The sequence below is a fragment of the Acipenser ruthenus genome, chromosome 6, assembly GCF_902713425.1.
Source record: "Acipenser ruthenus chromosome 6, fAciRut3.2 maternal haplotype, whole genome shotgun sequence".
In the NCBI taxonomy this organism is placed as follows: Eukaryota; Metazoa; Chordata; class Actinopteri; order Acipenseriformes; family Acipenseridae; genus Acipenser; species Acipenser ruthenus.
The window spans coordinates 23,075,285-23,087,743 of NC_081194.1; the positions used below are offsets into that span (position 1 = coordinate 23,075,285).

Sequence of the window (12,459 nt, forward strand, 5' to 3'; positions counted from 1 at the left end):
TTCTTCATGCAGAAAATTCCGTGCGCGCAGCTGATGAGAGCTCTGCTAACTCCGGTATCTTCAGGTGTTGGTGTGTACTCCAGGCTTTCCATCTCACTCTCCGCAGTAGTTTCCTGACAGACGAGTTTAGCAGAGTTTCTTTTACACCACCAAATGCTGCATTTTGCAAACTTTTTTTTTTACAAAACATGGCGGGACCTACTTTGTTTATATTACATTTTACATAAACCTGTGCGACTTTCACTTTCAAGAGAAATTTGGGGACTACCTTTTACATTTATTACGTTTCATAAAGTTACTGGAAAATGCCTTTTCATCAGAGGACAGTGGAACCCCAGCGGGTAAGCAGGTTGAAGGAGGAGGACAGGGTAATAATCGCAGGTGATCGCGGCGATGGTAACAAAGTGATTGTGGAGCGAGTTAAAGTTAAGAAAAAGCTCCTGTTTACAACTTCAGAGGAGGTTTGCTGTAACACTTTGACCAATGTCCTGCGACAGCTCTCTGATTTGTCGCGACATGCCAGCAATATTTTTCTGGAGATTGAGAGAGAAACCAGATTTGTATGGGAGAAATCAAACCGAATACAGAACCGCCTGGAAACTTTACAAAGTACAGTCCACAAGCTTGACCACAAGAAAAGCAAAATCCGTAAGTTGAATTTTTATTTATTTATTTTACTGATTTTTTAAAACGGTTTTTTCCTGGACCCGTTTGTTTTTACGTGTACTACTGTGCGGAGATTTTGCTTTAACTTTATTTGTTGTTCATTTGTCTTCATAATTGTGTTTGTGTTTTTCTTGAATTGTCTAACATTTAATGAAAGCTGAATACCACAGATGTTATGCTAGCTGTGTTGGTTTCCTTTACAGCATGCTTTGATTGCGGTGAGATTTAAACGTTTGACACTTAATACAAAAATGTAACTGTTTCGTTTAGTATTAGTAAATTAAGCTGTCGGTGCTACTGTGCGAAGGTGATTGCCAACATGGGTCTATGTTGATGTGGTTCCGTGCGTCATATGCAGGCAAATACATTTTTCCTTGTGTGTCTGCAGTTCTAGCGAGTGCTGTATGCTTGCTTTGTTTCTTTAAGGCTCCCCGAGACCTGTGAAACTTGATAGATCTTCAATCCTTCATTGACCATCTGTGTGACATAACAGCTTGAGGGCAGCTTGTCTGAATGTGTTTTTTTTTCACTTTCACTGGTTATATTTTTAACCAGCCTTGTTAAACATAACGTTTAGACACTGCAGCCAGCCACCTGAAAAGCTCATGCAATAGATTGCAATTATACCTTTGTTTAACATTTTGTAATGCAAACTTATTTGCAAAACTTCTGTTTATGTCTGAAGCATAACTAATATCAGGCTGTTGGGTTCTGCTGCTTTACAGGGGCCCAGCTGGCACACAACCTTGATTGATCACCTTAGTGCAGGGATTGGCTGGTTTGTGACTGCCTGGCAAATTCGTAGATCCTTTGAATGATTTGAAAATGTCTCTGCGTTACGGACCATCTGCACAACATTGATGTCGCCTTACTCTCATTGGCCTGCAGTTTGTTAAACATTGAACTCTAGTGTCTTGTTTAACGTATGCAGAATTAAGCAGTTGAAACAGAATATATATATATATATATATATATATATATATATATATATATATATATATATATATATATATATATATATAATATGCTGTAAATAGGTTGGATTTCAGAATTTAAGTTTGGGTTTCCAAAATTGACACCATTATATATGCTGTTCTCTGAATTGAGCAGATTAGCAGATACTGGGATAAGTATGAACAATCTTTCGCTACCAACTTGTTTCAGAGTTAAAATTGCTTGTGTAACAAACTTGACCTATTTTCTAGCACATGTTAAATTTGGTATGGGTGGCATGCACTTGTTTTGTCTCTTAGGATGCAAATGACTGGTCAGTGGTAATCCTAAAATCATGTTTGTTAGACAACAAACATAAATGATGAATGAACTATTTTTGTGTTTTGAAGCATTCATGTTTCTGCACTGTGGGCTGACATTTTCAAGGAATGACCCATTAATGTATATTTTTAGAAAATGCAATGCCAGAAGTGGCTAATACTATTGATCACTTGATTGATATTACAGTGCAGTGTTCATAAGGAATTACAAGACAAGGGATTTTTAAACACAATCCTAACCAACATACCATACAAGGCAAACAGTATGTAACAAAATATATTCCTGCTATTTTAGTGATAGCCCCTCCAAGCCCCGTGTTGGCATTTGTCTAGCAGAAGACGCGCCTGCAGTGCAGCAGGGTTACATGAAGCTCATCGATAGTCTCCCAATGAACATATAAGGGAATGTTCTGTATGGGTATACTCAGGAAAGGTCAAAGGCAAAATCAGAAACTGCCTTAGTAGTCATGTAACATGATACAAACAGTGTGTTACATGACTCGCGATTGCCTTGTGTGAGTCAGGCGATTTATAGGTTTGAATGACAATTTATTGTACCCGGTTCTAAACTCTCCAGTGTATCATGCTGTGTAAAAATCTGGTAAATAAAAACAAAATAATATCAGTGTATCTGGAATGTGACCACCTTACATAGATTCTTAAGCTGTGTTTGAATCAGGTGGCAGTCAGTACTGAGAAGGTGCTGAAAACCTAAAGTAAACATCTATAGGCATATCAGACTTCCTATTTGGATTGATTAGGAAGTGTTATTCTGCTATAGACAGAAAAAAACACTGTAAACACCCATTCAGTCATAACAAATTTATTAGGTATGGTTGTGTGAGATAATAAAATAAAGTATTAAGCAACAAGCTGATTACTGAATTGCTTGTGTACTTTAGAGGTGTGTGTTCCTGGCAATTGTCATGCATTGTACTAAACTTGCAATGCAGGATACACAGTTTGGATGCAGAGTTCATGGACTTAGAACTATTTTAATAATACAAACAAAGCAGTCTTGCTTGTTGATAGATAGTAGGGAAGCATTTCAGCTGTGGTTTAAGCAATACTTTTAGCTGACTTTATTCTAGTACTCGGTTTTAGCTTTTAACTTTTTTAATTAAGTTGGTTTGGATAATACTTTATTACCGGTAAATGTAAATGTTGGTATTGATGGACAGGGACAGCTGCAATTGTTTGTCACAAATAAACAAGCTCACTTACCATGTAATAATATACCATTGTCAACTTGACAAGAGAATGAGTTGATCAGTGGCTCTTTTTGACCTTTTCTGTCTGTAGTATAGGTTTAATGTCAGTGTATGGCCATATGGAAGGGAGTTCAAGAAAAACAGACCCAAGGCCTTTAAACACAAGTACTGTGCACCTGTTGCTGTAATAGGAATTGATTTCTCATGCATTAAATTTGAAGTGTGCACATTGATATGGGGATCAGCTGGTAGGGAATGATGGATATCCATTAAAAGAAAGGACACACAAAAACAAGCCATATGATTTAGGTTAACAGAATATGAGTAGGTACCAGATTATATGATTTGAAAATCAGTAGCAAATAGTCTCCAGAACTTATTTTTTAAATACCTTTCAACTGATTATGTTTTTTTTGCAGTAACTCAATAGTTTCCAAATTGTTTATGCTGTAATAATAAAAATATTTCTAACAAAAATTAAGGTTGATAAGAAGAAAAAATATTTAAAAAATAAAATAAAAATAATGTACACAAAGTTAAAATGATTAAAAAATCATTTATTTCAGGACGTTTCGGGCAAAAGCCCTTCAGCTGTGTAGAATGAAAAGTAACACAGTGCAGTAAACTTGTTGATTTTCAAAATTCTGAGTATGATTCATTCCAAGAGGCTCCAAAGTTCCAAGTCTGAAGATAAGCTCACATTCTCTTTGCTTCAGAGTATAATTTGTACCAAAACACTGACTGATTCCACAGATGGTGATGTCTCCAGCAGTGTGATTATTGCTGTTGAAGTGTAGGGCTACTGGAAATGTCAAGGTGTTGATTCGAATGCTTCGTAAATGTTCCACAAAACGATCTGCTAAACGTCTTTTAGTTTCCCCAGTGTGTACTTGGTTGCATTTTGTGCTAATGGTACAGTACACTACTCCTTTAGAAGTACATGTAAAGGGCTGGGATGTGGAGTGATGATTTAGGGCCTCTGATCTCAGTTTGGGAGTTAATATATTTGCATGTCGCACATCGTGGTCTGTTGCATGGGACTGTGCCTTTTAAAGGTTCTGCAGAAGAGTGAATTTCACTGTGGACCACGTATTCTTTTAGATTCTTGTCTCTTCTATAGGACATTAGTGGGGGATTTTTAAAAATAGGTGCTGTAGATGGATCTTGCTGTAGAATTTTAAAACTTCTTTGCACAATTTTGTGTACTTCTCTGTTGGTGGGATGGTAAGTGAGGACTAGAGGAATTCTGCTCACTGTGTGTTTTTTAGTGGCATGTAAAACATGCTTTCTGTCTAAACATGAAACACAGGATTTAGCACTGTTGATCTTGTCTGGAAAACCGCAAATTGCAAAAAATCCACACATTTCCTCAATTTTAATGAAAAAGTCTTGATCATCACTGCAAATACATCTGAGTCAAGTTGGGAATAGGGAATTGAGTCGCGGCATGCCTTTGGGTGTGAGGAGTCATATTGTAGATATGAATGAGAGTCGGCAGATTTGTAGTGAATAGTGGTGTTGATAGTGGAATTCTCAGCTGTGAAAGAAATGTCTAGAAATGATATACTGGTGCCGGTCTCTGAGATGTCCCATGTGTATTCTAAAGCTGGGTGGGAATTTGATGCTGACTGAATGAACTGTTTCAAATCTTCATAAGAGTGAGTTGAAATTCCAGAGATGTCATCAATGTATCTGAGGTAGAGTTTCGGTCTGTTACCATTGTATTGCTGCATAAATGTGTTCTCAACTGATCCTGCAAAAAGGCAGGCATATGATGGTCCCACTTAAGTTTCCATGCTGATGCCTGTTAAATTTCCATTAAAAGAAAAACAATTCAAAGTGAGCACAATTTCAGCTAGTCTCAAAAAGATATCTGTTTGGGGCTCCTTCACTATCCGTTCATCAAGAAAGTGTTTTAAAGCTATTAAACCTTCACTGTTGGGGATAACAGTGTAGAGGCTTTTGATGTCCATTGTAAACAGAATAGGATTATCACAGTGATAGTGTTCTTTGAAACTGTCCAATGTTTGTAGAAAATGTGTAGAGTCCTTTACATATGTAGGCAGTGATTCAATAATGGGTTTGAAGATATCATTTTGAATTTTGGAGATTAATTCGGTGGGACAGGAACAGGCTGATACTGCGGGACGACCTGGAGTGTTTTGTTTGTGGATTTTGGGATGTGAATAGAAATGACTGCAGCGAGGGTTTTCTACAATGAGGTTCCGTTACCATGCTGTAACAGGTTTTTTAGGATGGCGTTATCAATAGTGGAAATCACAGTGTCTTGTAATTTCAGAGTGGTATCAGAGAGTTGTTGAGGAGCTTCTTTTATGTTGTTGTTGCAGAACTTCTTTCTTTATATATATATATATATATATATATATATATATATATATATATATATATATATATATATATATATTAGTGAGATAGCGGTTTGTGAGAGACAGAAGGGAGGGGGTTAAAACCACCCTGCGAGAGAGTGCACCTTTTGTTAATTGTTTGGATTGGTTGCTTTATTGTTTCATTTAATTTGCTAATTGTTTTGTTAATTGTTTTATTGTTTAGTTTCATTGTTTAATTGTTTTATTATTAATTATCATCCACACCTGGGCGTTATTGGAAAATTAGATCCAGGTGCGGGGTTTAAAAGGAGAGCAGTCAGTCTGCTGAGTAGGAGGAGGCAGAAGAGGTGCTCTGTCTCTGAGCAGTCAGAAAAAGAGTAAGTGCTGTGTAAACCTGTGAGTTGGTGATTGTGTATGTGCCAGGTAAACGGCTTAGCCGTCCTGCAAGTTAGTCAGGGAATTACCTGTGTAGTAAGTGCTCCAAATCGGAGTTAGGTGTTTGTTTTGTGTTTTGTTTATTTTTGTGTTTATTAAAAATTAGCGCGTCAGCGCTTGAAAACTCCATTTCTGTGTGCTGGGTCGTAATTTTAAAGGGGCACGAACCCGAGTGAGTGCAGCTGGTTCACTATATATATATAATATATATATATATATATATATATATATATATATATATATATATATATATATATATATATATATATATATATATATATAATATGAGAGTGTGTGTGTGTGTATAGTGTGTACAGGGCAGCAGTGTGGAGTAGTGGTTAGGGCTCTGGACTCTTGACCGGAGGGTTGTGGGTTCAATCCTTGGTAGGGGACACTGCTGCTGTACCCTTGAGCAAGGTACTTTACCTAAAATTGCTCCAGTAAAAACCCAACTGTATAAATGGGTAATTGTATGTAAAAAAAATGTGATATCTTGTAACAATTGTAAGTCGCCCTGGATAAGGGCATCTACTAAGAAAATAATAATAATATATGTATGTGTGTGTGTGTGTGTGTGTGTGTGTTTATATATATATATATATATATATGTTGTGTGTGTATTGGATAATGCAGCAAACAGCATTTTTGTAAGGATGGCATTGATTGATTATTCTCAACATGAAGACAAGTCTCACAAGCACATTCAAAGCTTCCTTCCTCATAGTTTTTTGTCTATTGTGAAACTCACTCTGCTGATACAGGATGGGATTTCTTGTGCACAATGAGTGAACCCTTCATATGTTGTCCAAATCCTGGCCTAAACCAGCCTTCGCATAACAGATGGGGTCCGTTTGGAGGAGTGAGCCCAGAGAGAACTCTCTCTCTTTCTCGCTGTCTGAGCTTTATTATTAACACCTTTTGTTTCTGACAGACCAGAGAGGGAGACGGGGGGGGGGGGGACGGGGGACGGAGACGGGGGGGGGGGGGAAATCACACACAGTGCAAACTGAGCTTGAATGCTGTGTTATTGCAGCTGTGCATGTAGGAGATAAAACAATATTTTTTGCTCTTCATATCAGAAAAACAAAAAGCAGTGAGAAAGCCAACATACTTGATTAACAAGGTATCAGAAGCACAAGCTGAGAATACAATGCTTTCTGAAATTACGATGTTTCTCACTGCCCTTTTCCCCTCTTCTGGAATTCATTTCAGAAATAAAACATGATAAAACTGTGGTGTTTTTTAAAATGTTTTTACACAACTTTAACCTTTTACTGTAGTTTCTAAAGTTTTTGCCAGGTTAATATTTCAAACAATACATTTATCTTTTGTTTCCCTTGTGTTACTAAATTCTAATAATATACCATTGCACACACACACAAAAAAATGGTATAGATTTATGCAGGCCTTGACTTCCCATGGGTTTGAGTGCAATGTAAGCAGAGTGCTGAGCAGGAAAGGGCTTAAATAGTAAAACGCATATCCTCTCGGGAAATCTTTTTGATATTGCAGTGAAATCTCTGGGTAGTGTAAGCAATGAGTGAGTCAGCCGCTGTCTTTTCTCTGAACTACAAGTCCTCTGTAAATCTGAAAAGCTATTGATTACAGTATTAGTGTGTGGGGTGTCCTTTGGAATACGGTACATACAATTTGCTCATCAGGGCTAGGTTAGTATGCTTCTTAAAGAGTAAGTAGCAGGATTTTGAGAAATACAGCATTGTACGTCCCCACGTGTTGCGACAACTGTTTAAATAACGTCCTTGTTATTTTTCTTGTCGTTGTTAACATCCTGACAACATTTTACACTTATAACTTGAAAGTCTTTTTCAAAGCTCTTTTGAAAATGGCCGCTCTAGTGCACTGGGTTATAGCAACAGGTGGGGACATTAGGCACTATATTTTTTGGAACCCCGCTACTTACTCTTTAAGTTGCCTTGGGATGTGAGCATTTGGCTTCTATTGATTAGAGGTTTAGATGATCACACACTGTTCAATTTCGTAGTGAAAATACCATAGTCAACAATTAGTAATAACCAGTAATTGTATATGTGGTTCCCTTCTCTAAAAAGTGTAATAGTCTCCAGCTGTGAGACTTCTGTGGGAGTCTGCAATAGGAGAGAGGATGGGACTATGTTTTGCATGTTCCCAGTTCCCACAGAATGACATTCACTGTAGCAGCTCTATCTTCTGATTCAGCTGGGAAGTGCCAAAACAAAGCTTAAAATGAGTGGACAAACAAAAATGTGCATCACTTTTTTTCATTCCCACTGCAACGCTACTGGTTCCTACTTCCTCTTAACCTTGCCTTGACCTTCCCAGCTCAACAGGCTTCTTGTAGGAACTCCTTTTACTGTAGCTGTTCAGAACCTTGCAGACTTGCTTCCAGTCTTCATAAGCGACAGTATCGTATACAACAAACTAAGCTGTCAATTTTAGATTTTTAAAATAGAGAAGCTTACTGACAGCTAGCTTTCTTTATGTGTGATTACATTTTATTTGATCATAAACTATACATTTCAATAAAAAATGGACCACGTAATGTTTGATGCCTTTTTGTTGGCTCACTATGACCCTATTCACACTTGTGCTTAAACGCAGCCCAGGTCCACCTCAGGGCCGCCTTTTGTCATATGTGAACGCTCCAAAAAACAAGTCAAGGATTACTGTATATCCCAGTAGCTCTTCCATTCTGAGTACAGGCTATCGTTCCATTTATAAAAAAAAAAAAAAAAAAAAAAGCAATTCGCCATATTTTAGGCCTGCTTTTCAGTCACATATGCAACAGTCATTTAAAATTACCATAGCAAAGTGTGATGTCATAAAGAAAGCCCTCTCTCCTGAATGCACAAACCCTCTGTATTTCCTGATACCTCTATCTGAGTTATTTTTAGAAGACGCCAGTGTCTACTGAGTCAGTGTTATAAGCCATTTAAAGGAGTGCCACTGGGAAGTTACCTTGAAGACTTTTTGCTGAAATACAAGAGAATTTATTCATAGCTCTTTAGTTCTGCATGGTGTGTCTTTCAGTCTAGTAATGCCATGCTAGATGTTAAAAATTATTTGTATCAGTAATGTTCTTAACAATCATTGTTCTCTCCAAAAGTAATACAGTGCTCCCTCGCTATAAGGCTCTCGATTATAACCTCAGATATAACACTCCTACATTATGTCCCCCAATTCCCTGCAATGCAATATTTTCTACAGTAAATACAGTACTGATCAAACTATAAACAACTTCTCAGTCTAACTTCCGTTTCTGTATGTGAACTGGAGAAAATGCACTTTATAACACAGCCATCTTATTCAGCATTTGTTTTATAACTAAATAAATATTAGGCCAATTACTTGGTTATCTTTCCTAATGTAAATGTACTTTTTTGTTGTGAGAGGAGCTGCAGCTTTCTCCAGGAGACGAGACGCTTCAGCCCCGCTCAGGCAGCCGAACCTGGGGCAAGCCCATTCCCTCTTCCCCTCTCCCGACCCGCTCTCCTTCTCACACTTGGTTTGGTTGTCTGTTGCTTAGAACTGAACACCCGAACCGAACGCCGTTTAGCCAGGCTCTTTCTAGTTATTTAATGATCCACGCATGGGAATGTTCCCCTTTTTTTTATTATTGTGTAAAAAATATAGCCTTGATTACATCGTGCTTTATGCATAGTTAATTCATGGAAAGTTACATTTTTGCTTCATTATATGTGCAGGGATTTATTTTATTTTGTATTTTAGTTAGATGTGTGTTAACCTTACCATTTTTTAAAATGTGTCTCCGTGAAAATACCTAAAAAAAAAAAAAAAGTGCAGAGTCAACTTATGCCTTCATGGAAAAAATGCAGGAAGTATAATGGTAATTTGCCAGAGGGTGATTTTTTATTTTTTTTACTTTAAGCAGGTAGGGAAACATTTTTTAAAAAAGATAGATAAATAAATAAATAATTGAGATGGTATGCAGGGCATGAAGTGTATACTGTATGCAGGGCATGAAGTGTATACTGTATGCAGGGCATGAAGTTAAGGTCATGAAGGGCAAGGCAATATTGCCTTCATTGAGCATGAAGATTCAGGTGCACCAGGGCAGTTCTAGGGGCAGAAAGGCAAAACATAAATCCAACCCAAGGCACCAAAGCGATTTCCATACTCCTTCATAAAACAACAAAAAAGAAATAGAGGGAGCCTATTATGTTGATGAAATTAATTCAAACAAACACAAATGAATGTTTTCTGAGTGATTCACACACTAATTTTTACAAAAATAAAATATGTCACTTTTCCACTGTAAAAATAAAATGGTATAAAAAAATCCAATTTGAAAACAACAAACTTTCATAATGAAAAAATACAAAGGGTAATTTGGCAAAAAATAAATATTCAGGGTATTTTTTTCCTAAACTCGGTCACATACCACCAACTAATAATTAGACTAGAGCAGGGGTTCCCAAAGTTTTGGTCAAGGAGGGCCTCTTAATGGGTGGGATGTGGTCCATTATTTAGACTCCACTAAGTCAAGTGGAAGCATCACCAGGCTGTGTACCGTAGGGACTGTTGCGATGGTGAATGTGTTTTTTTAATAACGGAGCAGACCTGCTTCACAGCTGGCAGAAACTAAAAGTAGACGCCACACCCTCCCTAGAAATCCACTGGATAGCCCTAGGGTAGCTGCTTTAATGCATTATTACACTACAGCTGCGCATTCTATATATAGATCTAAATAATTAATCATGGATAGGATAATATTATCTTTTTTTTTTTGCAGACTTCTGATGCATTTTCTCATGTACTGGTACAGTAGTTCTTGTTTTTTGAACATTACCTTTTGCCAGACAGTGTTATTTCAATGAATGGCCACTTTAAATACTGTCCTGCAAGCTTATATTGTAGTAATACTTAAAAATACTTCATTCAATGACAAACATTTTGACTACATATTATTGGTGTCAGGAAGTATTGCAAACAGATGGACTGGAGATGCATTTAGCACAGCTTGTTGTTTATACTGTGGGATGTTTAAAACAATTACAAGTCTCTAAATGTGCAAGCAGTAGATTTCATAATTCATTTTATGTAAATGTTGTTTTTCATAAGCAATACTTCATCTATGTTTCTAGTGAAATTAGCTTCATCCCTTCCCTTGAGGTTAAATAGACAGTAATTTTCCACCTTGTTTCCAGTAGAGGTTTGCTCTGATGTTTATTTCAAATGCATTGTTGCAGATGGCATCCCTTTTGGGGGGAAAAAAAACAACAGTTTAAGTGATAACTTCAAAGCAAATGAGCAAACAGTCCTGTGCTCGGCACTTACCTGCTGAAAACAAACAAATTGCTCGAAAGTAGATTTTCCTTTTTACTTTGTTTGTTTACATGGTGTGAAACAGCTCATTTACCATAATAACAATGAACTGCTTATGTTAAGGGTGTTTCACATCCTGCTGCTTTACACTCTAAAACAAGGATAATGTCTAACAGTAAAATAAGTACTGTAAGCTGTATGTTTTTAGGTAGAATTGTTCAGCTGAAATGTATCAATGTTTTAACCCTTAGATCGCTTTTTTTTTGTAACCCTGTAAGTCATGTAAAGTACTGCATATTATAAACAAAAAAAGATCAAGTCATAAAGGTATAAATGTAGGCAAAGGCTTGTTGCAGGAATGTTGCGGATTGGGTACCACAGCCATACAGTAATATCTGACCATGTAAAATACAAAACAGAGTCACTTACAACTACGTCTCACCCGAAAGACGGAGCACAAGGAGGTTAAGTGACTTGCTCATGGTAACACAGTGAGTCAGTGGCTGAGGTGGGATTTGAACCGGGGACCTCCTGGTTACAAGCCCTTTTCTTTAACCACTGGACCACACAGCTGCCTATGTTTATTATCCGTTCTAAAAGAAAACTACTAAAGGGGGAAAAAATAACCCATGCCATCAGATGTACAGTATGCGTTCGGGTTACTTCGGAATGAACACAAAGTAACTTTACAGAAAGGAAACTCCAGGATAAAAAAATAAATTGTTTGTGTCTCGTACTGAAAGGTAAAAAAAATGGGACACAGCATTTTGAGACGTTTATAATCTGGAAGGCTTGTGCTTCGCTTAGTCGTTGTGGGAGAGAAGATGTATTTGTTTATTGGTCTGTACATACTTACAATAAAATTTAAGTTTGAGGTCTACCCAAAACATCATTAAATCCACAGTGTAAATTATATATTCAAGTGCCATTACGGAAATAGATACAAGATAAACTGCAATTTGAATAGGGCTTGCAAAGCAGTAATGATTAGGTACAGATAAGACCTATTTTTAGTGTTTGTTGAGGCAGAGCCGTTCCATGTTGCTAATTAACAGAATATCATTGATTTATAGTTACAGTCCTGCCGTCATCAGCCAGAGGTGCCAATGTAGAGCATGAGAACCTAACTGCAACATGCTGATTTAACATTAAGAAGCAGAAGCTGCATTTCTGCATTTTGCTTATTTGTGGGAAGGGCTAAATTGGGTGCTGATTGCATGCATCCTTGTTAACCCTGAATTA

General features: G+C 37.2%; 1 protein-coding gene across 4 annotated transcripts in view; it reads left to right on the top strand.

Annotated features, from left to right (window-relative positions):
* LOC117411250 (NHS-like protein 1) overlaps window positions 1-12,459 on the top strand; it is a 130,205-nt gene continuing 117,746 nt past the window's right edge. For 2 of the 4 annotated variants that reach the window (XM_059025241.1, XM_059025243.1), the window contains exon 1: window positions 4-648. In XM_059025241.1, the coding sequence (XP_058881224.1) occupies window positions 306-648 (343 nt within the window). In that variant the 5' untranslated portion in view covers window positions 4-305. Of the gene's footprint in view, window positions 649-12,459 lie in introns of all 4 variants that reach the window. The other 2 variants (XM_059025250.1, XM_059025242.1) reach the window with 2 other exon arrangements.